Source organism: Chinchilla lanigera, unplaced genomic scaffold (genome assembly GCF_000276665.1).
Source record: "Chinchilla lanigera isolate Chin_1 unplaced genomic scaffold, ChiLan1.0 scaffold00001, whole genome shotgun sequence".
Classification (NCBI taxonomy): Eukaryota; Metazoa; Chordata; class Mammalia; order Rodentia; family Chinchillidae; genus Chinchilla; species Chinchilla lanigera.
The window spans coordinates 7,606,197-7,627,713 of record NW_004955402.1 but is presented as its reverse complement, the minus strand read 5'-3'; the positions used below and the strand labels follow the sequence as shown (position 1 = coordinate 7,627,713).

The 21,517-nt window shown below is 38.3% G+C and overlaps 1 protein-coding gene across 1 annotated transcript in view; it reads left to right on the top strand.

Annotated features, from left to right (window-relative positions):
* Positions 1–21,517, top strand: part of Smchd1 (structural maintenance of chromosomes flexible hinge domain containing 1) — a 116,927-nt gene that overhangs the window by 33,478 nt on the left and 61,932 nt on the right. Inside the window, exons 10-21 of the mRNA XM_005373146.1 lie at positions 453–663; positions 2,193–2,313; positions 2,390–2,573; positions 5,397–5,591; positions 6,938–7,051; positions 7,526–7,632; positions 8,587–8,669; positions 8,830–8,943; positions 10,874–10,951; positions 11,235–11,354; positions 14,232–14,376; positions 19,256–19,352. Coding sequence (XP_005373203.1) covers positions 453–663; positions 2,193–2,313; positions 2,390–2,573; positions 5,397–5,591; positions 6,938–7,051; positions 7,526–7,632; positions 8,587–8,669; positions 8,830–8,943; positions 10,874–10,951; positions 11,235–11,354; positions 14,232–14,376; positions 19,256–19,352 — 1,569 coding nt within the window. The remainder of the gene's footprint in view (positions 1–452; positions 664–2,192; positions 2,314–2,389; positions 2,574–5,396; positions 5,592–6,937; positions 7,052–7,525; positions 7,633–8,586; positions 8,670–8,829; positions 8,944–10,873; positions 10,952–11,234; positions 11,355–14,231; positions 14,377–19,255; positions 19,353–21,517) is intronic.

Below are 21,517 nucleotides of genomic sequence, written 5' to 3'. Positions count from 1 at the left end.
GCAGGCGCTTTTGCCGCTGAGCTAAATCCCTAGCCCGATCATCAGGTCTTGAAACAAGGAGAATGAATGTGTGTGAGAGTGTGAGAATCATAGTTTTCTTTTAAGTCTTACAGTGAGATTAAAGCACAGGACATTTGAACGTTGGGTTGTCAGTATTCTTATCTGCACATTGAAGTTTCACTTAGAATGTTGAAACCTTGAATTAAATGTGGTCATTACTTATCTGTCCTTTGCCTCTTATTTGCTATTTCTGTGCTTACTTTTTTAGTACTGTATTCCTTACAAAGGTGCTGCCTACAGCTTTTCAACCCATATATAAATGTATATGTTTCATTAAGCTAGATAATTACTTATACAAATAAAGGTAGTTTTTGCCTGTTCTGTTGTTGGATCATGACTGAGAAAAAAAATCAATTCACTGTAGTAGTTAATTATTTTTATTTTTATTTTAGATTTCTATGTTTGAAAAAGGGAAGGCACCTAAGATTGTCAACCTAAGGGAAATACAAGATGACATGCAGACATTGTATATCAACACAGCATCTGATAGTTTTGAGTTCAAGGCCCACGTTGAAGGAGACGGTATAGTGGAAGGGATTATCCGATACCACCCTTTCTTATATGATAGAGAAACGTACCCTGATGATCCTTGTTTCCCATCAAGTATGTTTTTTGTTCTAACTACACATGTGGTATTGTGGTATACAGTAGTGGTTGTACCAAAAGTAATGGTTTGCAGTTGGACTATTAGTTAGATAATTAAATATTAAACTTCTTTTTTCTTATGCAAGTTTTGTTAGGTTTTTATGTTCCAGATTTTTCTTTTTCTTTTTTTTTTGGTCTTTTTGAGACAGGGTCTCGCTATGCAGTTCAGGCTGGCCTTGAACTCACTTTGTAGCCGAGGTTGGTCTCGAACTCGCAACAATCCTCCTGCCTCAGCCTCCCAAGTGCTGGGATTATAGGAGTGCGCCACCATGCATCCTTAGTTTTCTGGGTCCTGCAGCCAGATTTACTGAGCTGAATCCCAGCTTCGCCACTTTCTATTGTATAATTTTGGAAGAACTGTTCTCTGCCTTAGTTTCCTCACCTGTGAAAGGGGTAACAGTTGCTAGCCGCTTCATAGAGGGGCTGTGAGGGCTGTCGAAGAGACTGAGGCAGGGTCATAAGAGGACTGCACAGCACGCGTGACACTCAGCGACTGCCTCCTGTGGTCCCACTGAACCTACTTGAGTCGCTGTTTCTGATTTCTGTGTGCTTGCAGACAAAGAGATACTAGTCCTCAAGTAATGTCTTAAAAATAAGAGCCAGTAAGTTGAGTGATGCTCAGGGGGGTTCTGGCAGTGATATGGTTTGATTGCAAGGATCTTCTACAGAAGGACTTCATAGGCGGCTTTTTGAAAGGAGGAGGCAGCATTAATTTAGGTGGATGACTTCACTGCAGGACAGCTAAGGAGTTAATTAATAATGTTGGATCTCAGCTAATCAGTATAAATGAACATATTGCTAACAAGCACTCTAATGTTACAAATAATTGTGCTAATTATAGTTTGCATGCTTGGTAACATTTCTGGACACAAATTTCATACCTACCTGTATCTGATCGTTAACAGTGTAGTTGTTTATATAAAATTAAACTCAGTATCATTGACTAATTTGTCCACAGTAGATAAACTCACTGCTAGTAGATACTTTAAATTTCTCAGATAATTTTTTATGTGTACTTGTCCTACAGAATTTCTCTGGGTTTTTTTGGTACGAGGAATCGAACTCTAGACCTTGCGTGTTTTAGATAACGGAATTTAGCACCTACCTGTGTGGGGAGAGGGGTTTTGCTCTAGGACAGAATCTTGTTTGGGTCTGTGACACTGTAAATAGCTTGAAAGGTCTCAGGCTAATCAGCTAGCCTGCTACTCGTAGCACAGGCTGATTAGTATATAATTAATTATAAACTTTAAACAGTAAACTGTTACCAATGTGAAACCGCTTTAGAAATCTGCCATTTTGAGGGCATAGTGAAACTAACTTTAGATTTTTGAAATGCAGTTTGAAGGATCATATGTGGTTTTGTGTTACCGTTTCACTGAAGCAGTTTTAATGGGTCACAGCTGTGTTAGAAACTGACTTCTCAGTAATAAGAATTGCTCCTACCTTATAAAAATAAGTATTTGGCTCAACTTCACCTTTTAATCTAGGATTAAAAGATGATGACGATGATGATGATTGTTTCGTACTTGAGAAAGCAGCAAGAGGGAAAAGACCTATTTTTGAATGTTTTTGGAATGGACGATTAATACCATACACATCAGTTGAAGAGTAAGTTTTTATTTTTGCTAAAAATATGTAGTTTTATAACCTAATCTTCACTAACTGGTATTTTGTTCCGTTCAAGCTTTGACTGGTGTACTCCTCCTAAGAAGAGAGGGCTTGCGCCAATTGAATGCTACAATAGAATATCTGGTGCATTGTTCACTAATGACAGATTTCAAGTCAGCACAAATAAACTGACATTTATGGATCTTGAGCTAAAATTGAAAGACAAGAACACCCTTTTTACAAGGATTTTAAATGGACAGGTATGACTTGTAATACCAGGTTCTGAATATTTGCAAATATTTTAAGTTAAACTAAAGACACTAGAGATGTGTTTTTTGCTGGTATTTTGCGTGCTTTGAATTATTTAATCAAGGGATTATGACAAAGAATTGATAAATATTTAAAGAGATAAATATATTCAACCTTCTTTAAACATGCAATATATCAGACATTAAATGGCACCCTACTAATTTATGCAACTTTTATGTCTCTCTATATCAATTAAAAATAAAAAATATACTGGGTGTGATGGCACATGACTGTAATCTCAGTACTTGGGAGGCTGAGGCAGGAGGATCTTCATGAATTTGAGACCAGCCTGGACTACACAGTGTGTTCAAGGCCAAGCCTGAGCTACATAATGAGACCCTGTCTCAAAAACCAAAGTAATAAAAAATTAAAACTAAGCATGGTGGCACACACCTGTAATTTTAGGACTCTGGAGGCTGAGACAGGAGGGTCACTGTGATTTTGAGGGCAGACTGAACATAAAGACCCTGTCTCAAAAAACACAAAAATATAAAAATTTAAAAATGTTTTTAATGAGCTTTCAATTGGTCATAGCGCTCAAAAATTTCAAGCTGATTAGACTGTGTTTGGCTAAAATTTACCTGTATATATTAGATCTTAATATCAAGATTTTGAAATAGTGAGTAGAGGCCTTAGAAGCATCTTTACTTAATGAGAGCATATATGAACAATTTTATGTATTTCATGAGCTCTGCACTGTAACAATGTAATTGTGTGGTAAAAATGGGAGACTATTGAAATATTCAGGGCTAAAAGATTTGAGATTGACCAGTACTAAGGATACGTGGTACATTCAGTATTAAAATACCAAAAAAGACAAAAGTGATTCCATTGTAAAGAAAATTTGTAAACAGTGGAATGGGACTTGTGTATTTTTCTTCCCATGTCCTTCAGATACTTTTACTTAGCTAATCCTCCAGTTGCTGGATGTTTAGCTATCAAGACATAGGAGGTTTCATCATTAACTTTAAACTACTAAGCAGTAAATACATGTAGCACACAGTCATTCCTATAAAGTTTTGAATTTTCTAGTATAAACTTTCTGGATTTCAGGTTATTAAGATATTTCCAAGATTTATCTAATGGGGTTGAGGGTATTTATTACTCAGAGCTAGAGTGCTTGCCGAGCATGTGTGAGGCTCTAGATTTGAAAATGAGTACCACAGAAAATGTAAACTCTTTAGAAAAGTTGAAAGAATAACATAATGAATAGCCACACAATCCTCTTCTAGTTAACTGCCACTCTTTAGCGCCCATTGTGCTCTACATTGGCTTTTATTGAGTTTCTGTATTTAATGCATCTGTTAATTTGTTTGGTTGATGATGCACCCTGGGAGTTTTAGCTTAGCCTTGAAATATGGGTTCAGAATTTGGTAGGCAGACGTCCCCATTCTCAGTTAAGGATTTCAGTATCCATAAGTGCCTCACAAACTGATAGCAATGCTTTGCTGATTGGGAAAAGAATTAGCACCTGAGGAAGTGGATGGGGACATATTGCCTTGAAAATATGTGCTCTTTGGCTTCTGAGCCTTTACCCTGTGTAGAAGAATTGTATTCAGGTAACTCTATAGTCAAATGTTTATTAATAACAACAAGCTCCAAAATGTTTAGGTGGAATCATTTTTAATTTTGTCTCATTTTCCAATGGAAATGGTTTAATGTGGTATAAAATGTGTAGGAAGAAAGGAAAAAGCTTCAGTAACTGGATTTTCCTATGTAATGGAGAGGTCTTTTCATTCTAGAGACACGTATCAGACAAGGATGTAGCATCCTAAATATCTGTATTCTCTCCCATCATGATGAAGAACGATTGGCACAGTATCATCTTTTTTTATTAAAAACAATTTAATTTTTCAATAAAGAAAAATACGGAGCTGTAGCCCAGTGGTAGAACACTTGCCTGCTATGCACGCAGCTCTGAGTTGAGTACCCAGGACCGGGGGAAAGAGCTTTGTGGAACAGTGTTGTCTGACCTGTCCTTCGTTGCCACTTTCGTGTGGAGCCTTTGTAGACAGGTTTTTCTTACTTGCTCTTCCCAGTAAAATTTTAAATACCGCTGTCTATCTATTGTAGAAATACATCTGTGCCCAATAATATGGAATTGTTTTCAGTGCTGGGGGTGAAGCCTGGGGCTTCGAGCGTGCCTCACAGGCGTTCTTCCAGAGCCCCGCCCCAGCCCCCAGGAGAGGGCTCTCCCTGCCGCGTTGAGAATGCAAGTCCACTCGCTCCTGCTCTTGAGCTAGTCGCCCTCCCTGGGGTCAGCCGGTGCTCATCACTTCTCAGGGTGGCCTGGGGTTTAAAGCAGGAAGCATTCCGTTACTGATGTTAACCACTGAGACCAAGGGTGATATCAAAGCCCTTATTTTTGTTTGGTTTGGTTTTGTTTTTTTCAACACTAGGGAGTGGAACCAGGGAATTTGCACAGAGCTACATCCCTAGCCTTTTAAAAAATCCTTTTATTTTGAGATAGGGTCTTGTTAAGTTGTGCAGTTGCCTAGGCTAAGCTCAAGCTTGTGATCCTCCAGCCTCAGCCCACCGGAGGGCTGGGTGTACAGGTGTGTACTAGCACAGTCAGTGATAGCAGAGATATGTGAAGTAATGCTTTTGTTTGAGATCTAAGTATGTATGGGAGTAGGAGCCAGCAAAACATTTGTTTACTAGGTTTTCTGAGATATGGTATGTGGAGGAAATATGAAATGGGTGACAGATGTCTGTGGTTGTATTTGTTTTTTTACTTGTAGCTGTATTTCACAGAATGTTTAAAAATTTTACAGGAACAGCGAATGAAAATTGACAGAGAATTTGCTTTATGGCTGAAGGAATGTCATGAAAAGTATGACAAGCAAATAAAATTTACACTTTTTAAAGGAACAATTACACGTCCTGACCTTCCATCTAAAAAGCAAGGCCCCTGGGCAACATACTCAGCAATAGAATGGGATGGAAAAATATACAAAGCAGGACAGTTGGTAGGTTTAACCTGTTTTCAGATTCAGTGTTTGGTAAAATTTTAAACTAAGTTAGGTGTATTAGAATTTAATAACAAAATACAATGCATTAGCTCCTGAGGAGCAGTAAAGAATGAAAAGCACAACTGATTTGAGTTACATAATTTATTGTAGCATTTTTAAAAGACTGTTTATTGCCAAAGGCACAATTAGTAAAATTTTTATTTCTTATACTAAGTGATGCTCACGCGGAGATTCCCACTGTTTTTTTTAATGTGTTGTGAAAATGATTTCTTAGTCTTTATTGTTGAGATCCACTAACATTCTGCCTATGTTGTGCTGAAAACAGAATATGCTTTGTTCTTAGGAGACTTTAGCCTCAGATGGCCGTAATGTAAATGTAAATAATGAAAGGCCAGCAGGAGGTGGCTGCAGTGAGTGGAGAGGATGAGTGTCCTGGTGCTCCAGGAGACGCTGTGCTTTCTGACTGCGTGGGGGCGGGGCTTAGGGGAAGAGGCAGTTAGGGACCAGGAAGGCGTTTGTGTGACCCTGGAGAGGGGTAGTCTTGGGTCAACACAGATAATTATAATTACAAAGAGAAAAGACGCCCGTTTTCTTCACTAATGTGAGGAACATCATCTATTTAATGGTGTAGAATTGGATGAGGTTACTTAGAAGCCATGAATATAGCTACAGAGCCCAAGGGCTGAGCCTGGGGTTTTCCCCACATTTAGGATTAGAACGGAAGGTCCTACAATGGATTCTGAAATGGGTAGTGATAAGGAAGGGAACCGAGAGAATATCGTGTTGGGAGCCAAGTAGAAAATTGCAAGGAGAAGGGAGTAATCACCCCTGTGAAAGGCTGTAGTGGCTGGGGAAGTCCTCTGCACTTGGACACACAGGTCAGTTCAGGGAAGTAGCAACAGGGAGAGTGGATTGTCCTGGTGTCCTACAAGGAGAGTTTAGAAAGAAGCTAGAAAGGTAGCGTGTATGATAAACTTGTGTGGTCCGGTTTGGGGATTTTGGAATGGGACTCATAGAAATATTACCCTGAATTATTTTTTTTAGGCAAGAAAAAATACCAAGCGAGTTTTAAGCTGATTTATTTGGGAAACATGTTAACTTAAGTTTATAAGCATGTACTTCACTGTGACATACTTGTCTGAAGAATCCACTATATCTTTATACAGATTTAAGAATAAGTGGAGAACTTTACAAATATAATTTATTAGAACGCTTCCTTAGTTTTCCTCACGATACTGAGGGGTTTTTTGCCTGCTGTGAAAGTTCTATGAAGTCATTATTAAGTCTGTTTCTGTTAGTAAATGTCACTGTTGACCTCTTTTATTCAAAAATCTAAATACTAGGTCAAGACAATCAAAACACTTCCTCTGTTCTATGGAAGCATAGTAAGATTTTTCCTGTATGGGGATCATGATGGAGAAGTCTATGCTACAGGAGGAGAAGTTCAGATTGCAATGGTAAGACCGCGGATAATAAAAGACTTGTTAGAAGAGTCTCTCTCCCTCCTTTTTTTTTTGGTCTTTTTGGGGGCACTGGACACTATAGAACCTACCATGTGTATGCTCAATATTTTATAAACGTGTATTATTGCTAGTTACTACAGTAATTTTATAAAGTACACATTTCCTCCAGGGCCTGCAAACCAGTAAATATTGGGGAATTCTGTCTCAAGGGTAAGTAACTGCAAGACCAGAATGAGCTTTTTCCATTTATCATCTCTTATTATTTGAATGGCGTATCAGAATTGATGGAGATTACATAAAAAATGAAAAAAAACTTCTGGTATATAATATAAGAATGGCTGTTTTTATCTATGTAATATGCTTAATTAGGATAAAACACATGCCTTTGAAAGAGACAAATGGGCGCTATGTTTTTGCAGCTAAATTTAAAGTTTTCTTTGAAATGTTACTATAATTCATTTTATTCAGGAACCTCAGGCACTGTATGATGAAATAAAAACTGTGCCAATTGCGAAGCTGGATAGGACAGTTGCTGAGAAAGCTGTCAGAAAATATGTAGAAGATGAAATGGCAAGGTAAGTTATGTTTTAAGAGGCATGACAAAAATAAGGAACTCTTGACTATGTCATTACAGTTCAAAATAGGCCATTTGTAGTTTTAAGATACTGCACATGGGTGAATTTTTAAATTTTATTTTATTTTATTTTTTGGAAGTTTTGTTTCTTTCTTTGTTTTTTTGGTACAGAATCTTACTCTGTAGTTCAGGCTGGCCTTGCACTTAGATAACCTATGCTGGCCTTGCACTCAGCAGTCTTCAGCCTTCCGAGTGCTGAGATTACCAGCATGTACCATCATGTCTGGCTTGACATTAAATATTGAGAACCATAGTTAAAAAGCCAGATTTGTAGAGAAAGAAGGAAGTCATACATTTATCTAATGTCATATTTGTAGGCACCATGATTAAGGCATTAAAGGAAAGTTTGGTTGACAACTAGATGAAACCTGTGGTACCTTCTAAGAGATGAAGATTAGTTAAAAAAAGAAAAGTACAAAAGCGGAACTCTATAGTTGGATCTCCTGCTTTTATAGTTAATGATGCAGTCATTTTGTTTCTTACTGGGGCTTTTCTATCCTTAGAGTTTATCCTATCTCCAAAGGTAACATATATTTCAAGCAATTAGAAAAAACACAAAAAATTTGACAGTTTCTGGATCTTAATCCCAAGAGATTTTTTTCTTGCTTCTTGAGTAGCCACAGTAAGAATAAAACAACATTTTTAATTAACTAATAACATTTAGAGTTCCAGATTTCGCCGGGGATCTAGCTCAGTGGCACAGTGTCTGCCTGGCAAGCGCAAGCAAGGTCGTGAGTTGGATTCTCTGTACCAAAAAAAAAAAAATTGCGTTCCAGATTTAACTTTTCAAAGTACACAAACAATAAATATTTAAGATTCTAGTAACTTGTGTATTTCTAGTTCAGATCTCAGTTCACAGAGTTCATGAAACACTAATGTGCTGGTTTCATAATAGGCTCCCTGACAGATTGTCAGTAACTTGGCCTGAAGGAGATGAATTGTTGCCTAATGAGATTAGGCCTGCCGGAACCCCCATTGGTATGTTGGTGTTGTTTTCTGTAATACCAAAACACGCTTCTATCTTGTCCAATATTTCTAATACATAAGACACTATGAAAAGTTAAAATGCAGTGTGATGACCTAGCAGATTCTTTAGGTGTAATTAAGACACTCTTTCTTCTGTTTTTGAACTCTATAGGTGCATTAAGAATTGAAATACTGAACAAAAAAGGGGAAGCAATGCAAAAGCTTCCAGGAACAAGTCATGGAGGGTCAAAAAAACTCCTAGTTGAGCTTAAAGTTATACTACACTGTAAGTATGCAGACAGTGGTTCAGATTTTTAATATTGTTGTTTACAATAGAATACTGATCAGAGTATTTTTATGTAATTATTGATGGATGTAATGAATATGATTAAAGTTAGAAATTTCAGGTGTGATATAAATAATTGGTTTGTCGATATTTTTCTAAGTGTTGTGTTTTTAAAATACTTTATCCTGAATTTTCTCAAGTAGCTAACTGTGGGGTAAAGTAAAAATACGGTGTAGTTACCTAGAAAAATTTAGATAATGCTTAAAGTCCCTTTCAGATCAAAAATACTGTGGCTCTGAACCTGGGGCCGAAAGTACTTGGTTCTGATAATAAGCCTGGGGTTCTCTGAGGGCCAGGAAGAAAAGCTGGTTTTAGTGCTCTTTTAGTTTCCTAACTTTAGTCACCTCCTTTGTTAACTTTGGATCCATTACGTTTGTCTTAATTACCTAAAATATCTTCACTTTATACTTTGAGTAATCTGTTCTTTCACTATATATTTGTGTGACTGGGTCATGGAATTTTCAGGACTTGGCCAATACGTGCTTACTTTCAGCATTTAAAAACTTGTCAGTGAAAGATTTTCTTTCTTTTCCTATTACGGTGGACACTCTGTGCCATATTTCTCCAATTTTTCTTGGTCTTATAACCCACATGCATTCAGTTTCTCTTACAGTGCCAGCTGTATGTGGCCCAGCACAGGTTTCCAGTGTTGAGAGGACTGCGTTCCTTCTGGAGCTGTAGGGGAGCCCTGTGTTTTCTCGTAGAAACTGCTCATTCCGTGCCTTGTGACCCTTTCTTCATCTTCAAAGCCAGCAGGATATAGCAACTCCTGAGCTGTATCTCTATCCTCTTCTTTAAACTTTTATTTTGAGACAGGGTCTTGCTAAGTTGATTAGGCTCTCCTCAAACTTGGGATCCTCCTGCCTCAGCTTCCATAGTCGCTTGGATTATACACATGCACTACCACACCAAGCTCTCTTTTTTTTTTTTTTCCTATGTCATCTGACCTAGTTGATAAACAGTTTGGTTTTATTAATGAATTGCCTTATTTTAATTATTTTAAAAAAATATTTGAGTACCAAAGTGGACAATAAGTAATAAATGTTTCACAGAAGTTATGTTATCTCTATTCTGTTTTCTTTCTGCCTCTTCTTCCCTTTTATTAGCCTTTGGCTTATCTTGCCTTTTTAAAAAAATTCCTAGCAGTATATAGTTCTTGCTCTTCTAACAGTAGGTCTTGGAGATAACTCTCTGTTAGTAAAATGTATTCTTTTAATTTTATTTTCCTTTTTTAAACAGGGTCTCGCTATGCAATTCTGACTGACCTTGAGCTCACTTTGTAGCCCAGGCTGGTCTTGAACTCCTAACGATCCTCCTGCCTCATCCTCCTAAGTGCTGGGATTACAGGCGTGCACCACCATGTCCAGCTTATTATTATTTTAATTTTGAAGAAAACTTAAGGAAAGTGGTTTTTAATACCAAGGAAAATTTTGTCTGTACCTATGTGCCAGTTAAACTTACTTACAAATCTAAAATGCTTTACAAATAAAAATTAGAAATAGGGTGACTACCGAGTGTGGTGGCACATGCTTGTAATCCCAGCACTTGGGAGGCTGAGGCAGGAGGATTGTTGCAAGTTCGAGACCAGCCTGAGCTACAAAGTGAACTCAAGGGCAGCCTGAACTGCAAGACCCTGCCTCAAAAAAGACAAAAAAAAAAAAAAAAGAAATAGGGTGACTATAATGAGCCAGAGTAAACTAAACTTACTGTTCCCTTGCTTACAGTAATCTTAAATCTTTTGAAGCTTCACAGCAGTTTTTAAAAATTTACAGCAAGTACAGATAACTGCATTTAATGCCACAGTGATTTCTCATATTCATATTTGATACTCATTTTCTTAAGGTAATACTGTTTTTTCTTTTCTTTTAAGCCTCAAGTGGAAATAAAGAAATCATTTCACATATTAGTCAACATGGAGGAAAGTGGCCGTACTGGTTTAAAAAAATGGGTGAGTCATTATTCGGAATGTTTAAAGCTGCATCTGGGCTGGAGATGTAGCCCAGTGGCAGAGTGCATACCTTGCATTCCTGAGGCAAAGGGTTCAATCCCAGCACTGCCTCCCCAACTCCAAGTGCTGGGTGTAGTGGTGTGCACGCGCCTAATCCATGGGAGGATTAGGGGTGGGAGGGTCACTTGAGTGAGCCTGAGCGCAGTTGTGAGACCCAGTCTCAAACATCTATATGTAATTTCAGTCAGTGCTGATTTGATTTTTACTTTCTTAATTTATCCAGAAAATATTCAAAAATTGGGGAATTACACATTGAAATTACAAGTGGTATTGAATGAAAGTAATGCAGACACCTATGCTGGAAGGCCATTACCATCTAAAGCAATTAAATTTTCTGTTAAAGGTAAGCAAAGTGCTAATGTATAGCCATGTATACTAAGGTGATGTTTTGAATCAAGAAGGAGCTAATTGGTAACTTAATAAAGGCTATTTGCCCAGTTAACTAATTTGGTTTTTAAATGGTTTTATAAATCTATGTGATAGTCACATCCTTTCCTAATGTTGGAAATACCGTTTTTGTACTTTGCATTGTTGCTGGTAGAGTCTAAAGCTGTTCTAATTCCTGACATTTTGCACGACTCCAGATATTTGGGAATCTTTTCTTCCCGTTTCGGAATTTGCAGTTGCAGAAGCGTGAGTCTTGCTACCATCCAGTTGCTGTGTCCCTCGTTGCCCTTTCAGGCTGGAAGATCCTCTGCTATTTTCTAGGATTTTTTGTTGAGTTATTTGATTTTCTGTCCCTTTCCCTTTCCTAAGATATACTAAGGTGTTTGATCTCTTCATTGGTATATGAACTTCGTTTTTTCTATCTCTTGGTTTTAGTTTTCTAATTTGAGATTGCCTTGATACTGTATACCTGCTAGTTTTTAGTTTCTAAAGTTTTCCCTTTTTATTATCTGGTCATTCCCTTTTCAAGGCATTCTCTTCCTGCTTCATGGGCTCAGTGTCTTTTTCTCTGACGGCATAGCAGCATAGTTTTTCTTGTTTTTTTTTCCTTTCTAGCTATGTCCTCCATGTTGCTTTTCTCCATTTGCTCTAAGTGCTTCATTTTAGAGATCTCATACATGAGGAGTTGTTTGCTCACTTTGAAGAGTAAGGCAGTTGAAAATGTTATTTCACTGTGGGATGCTGTGCAGTGAGGACTCCTGTCTGGCTGTGCTGATCCTCGAGAATGGCCCTGTCCAGTGCCTTGCTGGAGTAGTAGCCTGACTGCCTGCTTTTTGGATGCAAAGTTGGGAAGACGGTTGGGCCGTAGAGGAGGTCTCCCCTTTCGTAGACAGTCTTTCTGTGGATTTTCTTATTTTCACTAAACTGTGACGCCTTCAGTGGTGTTGTGTTTCTCATTCTTTCGAGCAACCCTTTAGTTTCCTCAGAAAATAAACTTTTGCTGGGGATGAAGAAATCGTTTGACTTGGCCTATACATTGAATGATGGGGATTTGGAGAACTGGTTCTTAAACGGATTCCAGTAACTCCTCCAATTTTGCTGGTTTCACTGCAGCTTAATAGAGCTGAGTCAACTTGTTCATTACTTGAGGGTTTGATATATTGAGGCTTCTTTGCCAAGTCCATTGCTATTTCTTCAGCTTTCAGATTCTATTACTCTTCTATCTGAGCTTGTCTGTTGATTTTGTAGGCTTAGATCCCCTAATAAAGAAAGTGTGGTTCCATTACAGTGAGGCTATTGGAGAGAACTGATCTAAGTCTCGTTAATCACCTTGCCTTCTGTAGTCAAAAAGATCACTAGACATATTTTTTTAAAAGGTCATTTCTTTTGTACATAGAAATGAGTCCTTTTCCTTTAATTCTGTGAAATGTATTTCATAGTATGGATTTGGTGTACTTTAAACAGTTTCCTATTGATGAACCTTTCAGATTTTCTTTCAGTTTTTTAGCTATAAAAATTATGCTGTGTTCTGTACTTGCGTGAGAATTTCTGTGGAGTGAATACCAAGAATCCTCAAAAGGCTTTTCCCATGGTACTCCCATCAACAACCAATGAAAATTTGTGAGCCAGGAGTGGTGGTGCACGCCTGTAATCCCAGCACTCAGGAGGCTGAACCAGGAGGATCTTTGCGAGGTCGAGACCAGCCTGGGCTACAAAGTGAGCTCAAGGCCAGCCTGAACTGCATAGCGAGACTGTCTGAAACACACCAAAAAAAGAAAAGAAGATTTGTTTCCTACATGTTCATTCTTGACCAAACTATATTTTTATTTATCCAAAGCTAAATGGCTTCTTAATTTTTATGTGGCGTACCTGTTCTAGTATTTATTAGACATTTATGTCATCTGGAATCTTCTTCATTTACAGTGCCCATTTTAATACGTCAGACTAAAGCTTTGGTTTTCAAATTAAAGTTTGTATCTCAACCACCTGGAAAGCTTATTGAAACACCTTGCTGGAGCTGAGCTTCAGAGTTTCACATGCAGCATGTTTGAGGGTGGGCCCTAGAATTTGCATTTCTAGTGAGTTCCAAACTACTAGACTGGAGATGTTTTGAGAACAGCTGGTTTGGGGCTGGGGTGTTGCTTGGGGCGCACCATACAGGGAGAACTGAGTGTGTATGAGGCCCAGCCAGGGGTGTGGGCACTGAGGGTACTGGTACGTTGCTTTTAAATGTTTTCTGAATTTGAATTCTTCATTGCATAGGTAGCAAATACTTTCTCATATGCAGCCTCTCTCTTGAACTCATCACATCATTTTATGGCTATTCTATGTTTTGCTTTAGAAAGTTTTTCTCATAAGATTACACACATTCTTCACTATATTCTAATAATGTCACAATTTAGAATCATCTGTTTCTACCTCTAGAATTTTACTTCCACATGGTGTGAGATGAAGTTCCGATGTATTTAGCTGAGTGTGGCCTCTGCCCATAATCCCGACACTTGATGGGGCTGAGGCAGGAGGGTTACAAGTTCGAGCCCAGCCAGGGCAACTCAGTGGCTTAGTGAATGAGACCCTATCTCAAAATAAAAGTGACAGCGGGCTAGAGATGTATCTCAGTGCAAAGGCCCTTGGTTGAATCCCAGGTACCACAAGAAAAAAAACTATTTTCCCATATGGGTTGTTGGTAATAGTTAAATTTTTGCATAGTATTAAAATGCCATCTTTGTCCATATCTGTAATTTCCCATCTATGAATGAGTCTGTCTCTAACCATAAGTGAATTTTCTCACCAATGAAGTCGCTTTTCACTTCTATTTTTGTTTTTATTAAAGAGGGCAAACCAGAGAAATTTTCTTTTGGACTTCTGGATCTTCCTTTTCGTGTTGGTGTCCCATTCAGTATCCCTTTGGAGTTTCAGGATGAATTTGGTCACACTAGCCAACTAGCAGCAGACATTCAGCCAGTTCTTGAAGCAAGGTAAGTACCCATGTGTATTTGTCTTTTCATATTTGCTAAGCATTACCTCTTCTTGTGTTAAGCTTAAATTATTTATGTGACTTTAACTTTAGTATTGTCATTTAAAATGGTCAGTGTAAGCCGGGCGAGGTGGTGCAAGCCTGTAATCCCAGCACTCGGGAGGCTGAGGCAGGAGGATCGTCGTGAGTTCAAGACCAGCCTGGGCTACAAAGTGAGCTCAAGGCCAGCCTGAACTGCGTAGTGAGACCCTATCTCCCTTGCCCCAATAAATAAATAAATAAATAAAATGGTCTGTGTAAAAATAAATAAAATAAAATGTTCAGTGAATTTTATGATACTCTGGGGATTTATGTGATGCAAGCTATCGTCTGTGACTACAGTGTCATATTGTTACCTGAAGTTTGTCATTTGACTGAATTAACTGTTGAGGTCATGTAGGTATTTAAGTTTTACAACCCTTACTTTTGCAAGTATGAAATGGTGTTTCCAGGCAGTTCTGGTCATTGTTATTTACTTATAAGCTATGGCCATTTAAACTTAGTGGTGCTATAATATATTTTAGTGTTTTAAAAATCGTAAGCGTTACACACAGATTCATGAAGCTTTCTTTTATTTTTGTTTGAACAATATTTTAGTATATATGCTAACTTGTTTCACTTATACTATAGTTTATCTTAGTTCATTGAAAAGAAAGTTTTGTGTTACCTTTTTCTTTATGAAAATCTTTCTGGTCTGTCTTGTATTCTGAGTAAATACTTCGAAGATAACGATGTCATTAAGGATGCTCATTACTTGTTATTACTCTTTTTTGATGTGCTTAGGAAGAAATTGTTGACAAGTCCTAAGGAAGTGAGTTCTGCTTCTTCTAAATAGTTATTCCTGAATACAAGTATTTATTTTTGCATCAGTTGCCAAATTTGTCTTTATTTGCACACTCACCTCCTTTCCTTCCTGGTAGTGCTGGGGTTGAATACAGGGCCTTGGATATGGTAGGCAAGAGCTCACTGAGCTACATCCCACCCCTGGGCCCACTTCTTATGTATACCTTCTTTTATTGTCTCTGTGTAACCTTCCGCCTTGTGGAGCAGTTGTCTCTTCTTTCAGTCTTTGGAGTATATATTCTAGGCACCTGGTAACGGGAGATAACACATGTAAATAAGGAGATTTGCCTTCCCGAAGCTTACGGAGGAGTGAGACGGATTGTGCTGTATTGAGAATATATCATGGTTAAATTCCTGAAAAACAATATATAGTTGTAAAAAACACTGAGAATTAATTTTTTATATTTGTTTATTTTAAAGAGAGTAGTAAATGAGAAACAAAGAAATAGAACAGTAGCATCATACCAGTCTCACAAACATAAACAAATCAAAGCAAGAACATTCAAAGTGATACAGAGTCTCAAGACAAAAAAGTACGAATCAACAGTGGTTGTTTCCCAGTTACGGGGGCTGGGGGGGGGGATGACGACAAAAAACAGTGGTTGTTACATTACATATCCTATCCTCAACTACATTGCTCAGATTACCAGGTGTAAGAATGAAAGATTGCTCAAACCATTACAGGGAATAAGAAAATAATACTTCGATAAAACAGTAGAGTCTAGTTTTAAATTTTTGAAGTTGCAGAAATATCTTTTTAGGGGACTGAAACCAGGTCCTTTCCATTGAACTATATCCCCAGTTCTTTTCTTATTTTTTATTTTGAGACAGTGTCTTACTAAATTGCTAAGCTGTCAAGACTGAGTCTGATCTTCCTTTCTCAGTCTCTCCAGTGCTGGGATTACCGGTGTGCACCATCATCTGATCTTAACATGTTTTCTTTTGATTTTTTTCCTTCTATCGTATTTTTTAATTTCCAAGAATTCAGCCTGAGTTTCTGAATGTTCTTTTATGGATCCTGTTCTTTTTAAAGCTTTCTTTTACTTACACAGAGGGTCTGTTGTCCACAAGTCAGTTGTCATTTTCTTTTTGTTCCTGGCGACTTTTTTCTTTGTGTCATCTTGTAACCGCTGGCCATTTGCTTAACTGAGAATGGAAGTGCAGATGGGAGACTCACTGTGGGACGGACTGGAGCAGGCTGTTGGGGGTTGGGTGGCAGGAATCTTGTCAGTAGCTGCAGGTCTTTTCTCAGGCAGGGTGGTTTCCTCAGAGAAGAGTCTTGTCTTATTTTTCCAGTGGGGGCAGCAGTCTGGCCCCGGCTGGTCAGGACGCGGCCTGCAGTGGGGCCGAGGGTTAGGCGCTCTCAGCACCCAGGCGCATTTGTTGACGATTGCCCCCTCTGTTCGTTCGTAGTCTTACACCCTCCATTGGCTTAGCCTGCCGTGCTGCTGCAGAGGCCCCACTTCGGCCTTTTTAGAACATTCCTGCAGGCATCTGCCTGACGGTGGAGAGGGGAGGTCTGAGATCTGAACTGTCTTCCTCAGTCTCTCTTTAACCTCTTGTTGGCTCCCACTTCCCAGGGCTCCTGGCGCTACCAGCACCCGTTCTTGAAGGTTCCTTGGAATTCTGTGGCACAAATTGGTTCCCAGCTTTTTCTGTTGGTATTTTGAACCTTCAGTTTTATTGGACTGGCTGATCCCCAGTTTGTCACCCTATTTTCTTTCAGATGTTTTTGTCTGTCCCTGTCCCTTCTAATTTTTCAACCTCTTCCTTATCTTTGCTTTCAAAAATAAAGAAATCTTTCACTTTCATATTGTTATTGGGAAGCTGGGTCCCAATCACGTCTCAGCCTTTTGGCTGAGATAAAGTGTAGGAAGCTGAGGTCTGACACCAGGGAGTCAGCCCCTCGCTCGTTGGCCCCCCCGTCATTTGTGTCTTTGATGAAAGATTTTACATTAGGTGGTCGAGGTGCAGAAGTGGAGAGTTTGTTGTACAGCAGATACAGAGAGATTTACACCTTTAAGCAAGACAGCAGGCAGTGTCACAAAGACATCTGCCCCGAATGGAAGTTCAGGTATCTTTTTATGAATAGGAAATCATTCCTGGGGTTCAAGGAACTATGATGATTATCTTGTCTTATTTACACAATGCACCTGCTTATCGACACTTTTCTTAGGGGTTATTTTAGAATGGGTATCTGAGAAATGTCTTCTTTTCTCTCAGAGGCCTTCACTGTATGAGAAGCTTAGGAAGGAAATTTAGGGAAGAAAAGTTCTAATCTAAATCAGGCCCAAGGAGGGAAGGTCAAAGATAAACTTGAGTCATTTATAGGAAAATGGAGGCACCTTGAAGCCATTATATTACGTGAAGTAAGTCACACACAGGCTTCATTATTCATGGTTTCTCTTATATGAGAAACTCAAAGCGTAAATAATGAATGAAATAAAAGGTAGAAAATAGGAAGTAGGGAGATCTTTCTCAAATGGGAAGTGATCAGGGGATGGAGGGAGAAGTGGGAGGTGAAGAAAAGAATTAGGATGTGTTATGTATGTGGACCAGTGTCACGCGAGGAGTGCAGATGTGTACTAAAACAAATTTTCAATGAAATAAAAAAATTTTTTCAAAATAAGAACGTTTCCTTTTCTGATATCATTGGGTGAAGTCCATGGCTCCCAGGAGCACTGTATGCCTTGTTTTGGAAATAGCCAGCCAGGAGGCCAGATAGTGTTGGAGGGAATGTGCACAGCTTGCAACCACAACATGTGCTTGTGCTCTGCAAGGTCTCTTTGGGTCTGAGACCTGACGGATGATGGTGATGTTCCCTAAGGCCCACCAGTGTCTGACATTATTAGAGGAGTTTTAAGAAACACTGAAAGTAGACTGTTTAATATGCCTTCTTTCCCAGAGAAGTTTCATGGTGTGTGCCACTTCTACAAACAAGGCATATTCTTTATTACATAAGAATTGCAGGAAGTCATTGTTAGTCATTGTTCTGGACTACGCTTCCGCAGTAGGTCCCAGCAGACCAGAGTGAAAATGAGCGTGGAGTCCCCTACACTACACTGCTTAGTTACTTTCCTATTTTCCTATCTCCTTGTCCTTACCGTGTAAGAAAAGTAACTTCAAAACTGTCGGCCTGTTTTTCGTCTTTGTGTCTCCATCTCTCAGCCCTTTTCTTTATGTGGCACCAGCCTCCTGCTCTGTTCTGGTCCATGAGACACTGTCTGTTGAAGAAGTGGAAATGAAGCATTACCAAGTTCTAGAGTCAAGTCTTTAAGTTGTAATTTTAAATAAATCTTATGATTTATTCAGAAAATACCTGTTAACACTTGACTTCCAGTTTTCTGAAAAATTAGACTTTTTTCCTTCATCATGGAGTATTTTCTTACCCTTTTCCCTTTTCTTACCTTAGTGAAAAGTTCCCAGTGAAGATCTCCACATGGGTCAAATTTGATTTAGGAATCGGTTTACCTGTAGAGTAGATTAGGGGATCTCAGTGTATGTTCTGACAAGTTCACACTACCACAAGAATGTCTTTGATTATTTAGACTTTTCTAAAATTGCCATTCAGTTTAATTGGTACCAAAAATTCTCTAAAATCTCACTAGGTGGAAGGAAGATTTGAGAGAATCCAAAGCAAAGCCTGAGAACATCCTTAAACTTGGCCTATTTCAGTATTTCCTTTTCTTAGGTCTGTATACATTGTCTACATAATTTGGATTATTTCTTAGCTTATAGTTTTACTAATTCAATTTGTGCAGTTTTTAATTTTGCAGTAATATATTGTATCATTTTCAGTGTTTATGCTTTGGTATTAGTTATCAATACTTATTGAACTAGTTTTCCCTAAAAGACATTTGTTGGAATTTGCTTTATTTATTTTTTCCTATTTAGAGGAAATTATTTTATTAGAAAAATGAATTAGATATACCCATGGAACCTTTGCAGCTTATTTTTAAGTATGGAGGGGAAATTAAAAAATAATTTATTTTTTCCAGTGGTTTATCTTTACATTATGAAGAAATAACCAAAGGACCAAACTGTATAATTCGAGGTGTTACAGCTAAGGGTCCTGTAAACACTTGTCAAGGCAAGGTAAGCATTTCACATACATATTATAAGTTCAGTTATCGCTTTCGTACATGGTAAAAGTGAAATTGGAAATTTGTAATTAAATGACCTGTGTTTGAAAACAAGATGACAATAATGAGCTGTAGGAATTAGTCATCATTATGTTACTTGTTACATCAGTAAGAAAAGTTGGCACATTCATTACTGTTTGTTGCTGCTATTGTTTTGCTGTGCTTTTGGTTTTTATTTTGCTTGAACTCCCCACCTCCACTCCTTTTAAGATAGGGTCTCACTAAGCCTGGTCTCAGAATTGTGAAGCTCCTGTCTTAGCCTCCCAAGCACTGGGATTAAGGCATCTGCCACTACACATAATTTAACTGGTATAGTTTCTTGAACATTTACAAATTAAATGTTTTTAGCTGTCTTTCTCTTTATTCAAAGCCATTTTCTCAACAATCATCTAGTAGTGTGCTAGACAGCATACTCCAGTGTTATCCATCTATTTTACATTTCTCAAACAAAAAAACAAATAGAAATCTGAGAAATTTTAGCTCATACCTTTAACAGACTGGTTTGATGTTTAGATCAGCTGCGTCCAACCTGAGGCCCAGGGGAGCCTGGGTGGAAGCTGGTAATGTGGCCCAACAGGATTGTAAACTTTTAACACTATGTAATTTTTTTTTTAAGAGGTTTTGTTTTGATGCTTAGTTGTATGCTTCTTGAGCACAGACTGCATTAGGCTGTGGAGAAAGCTGTGTACAGGAGGGTGGAGGCAGCTAACACCTCCTTCTCCGTCCCGCGCAAACGGTTGCACGAAAGCCCACCGGATCAGACGTGAGCTGCGCCTGTGGGACTAGATGCGTACTGCAGTGAGCATCGTACTAGCAAATCATCACGCCTGCCATGCGTGTATACCTGTGAAGATGGGTGTTTATTGTTACTAAACAGACGTGCAAATTTCCATATTTATTAAACAAGGTTGTTGTATTATCTTGCAAAGTTATCTAACATAAAATAGAAGGAAATTTTGTTACTTACACAAACTCTATTATATATTTTATGTACTCACCCCAAGACAATTCCTCTTCACTCAGTGCAGCCTAAAGGTTGGATTTAGGTAAAGAGTAATCTTTGCTGGGGATATACCTTAAAGAAGGTAAAGATATAAACCCCCAAAACTCACTTTTCAGTTAGGTCTATAAATCAGGTATTAAAAGGGGACCCAATAACTTGATTCAAGGTTTTTTTCTCCTATATCATTTCCTTCAATATATGTTAAAAAATTTTCCCTACCAATATGATGTTTACAATAGAGCATGTTGGAAGCCGGGCATGGTGGTGCACACCTGCAGTCCCAGCACCCTGGGAGCTGAGGCAGGAGAATTGCAAGTTCAAGACCAGATTGGGCAACTTACTGAGACCATGTCTTAGTAAGGGAGAGGGGATATGGCATACCCTAAAGGCTCTGGGTTCCATCCTCAGTGCTTCCAAATCAGAGTAAGCTTGCGGATGTGAGTTCGTTCTTGTGTGCGACTGGTGGTACATCCCTAATTTGACATGATCCAAAATCCAAAATTTTTTGAGTGCTGAAATGGTGCCAAAGTATTACATTCCACATCTGATCTCATGTGATAAGTTGCAGGTAAAACACCAAAAATACTATATAAAATTACCTTCAGGCTATGCATATAAGGTGTGTTTTGCACATAAATGAGTTTCATATTTGCACTTGGGTCTCAGCTGTCCCATCCCTAGGATACTTCATTATACATGCAAGTATTCCAAAATCCAAAATATGTCTAGTCCCAAGCATTTCAGATAAGGGATAACTCACCTTGTATTGCTGTGATGTATGGCTAAATCAAGTTAAAGTTCAAGTTTTGTACATCTTTCTGAATTAGGGTTTTTTTGGGGTAAAAATTGAAATTCTTGGTAAATCTGCCTTGAGTAAGATAAACTTTGTAAAATTTCTAGATTTTTAAGAACTTTTATTTTGAAATAACTACATTTACAGAGGGTTCAGAGATAGTGTTTCACAGAAATTTTCTCTGTTAGCATTTTACAGAACCTCGTATATTTATCAAAACTAAGAACTAACATTGATGCAATGCAGGTACTTCAGCTACTATTACTTAGTACTTGTATTCAGATATTTCCAGTTACTCTTACTTTTCTGCTCAGAATCCAAT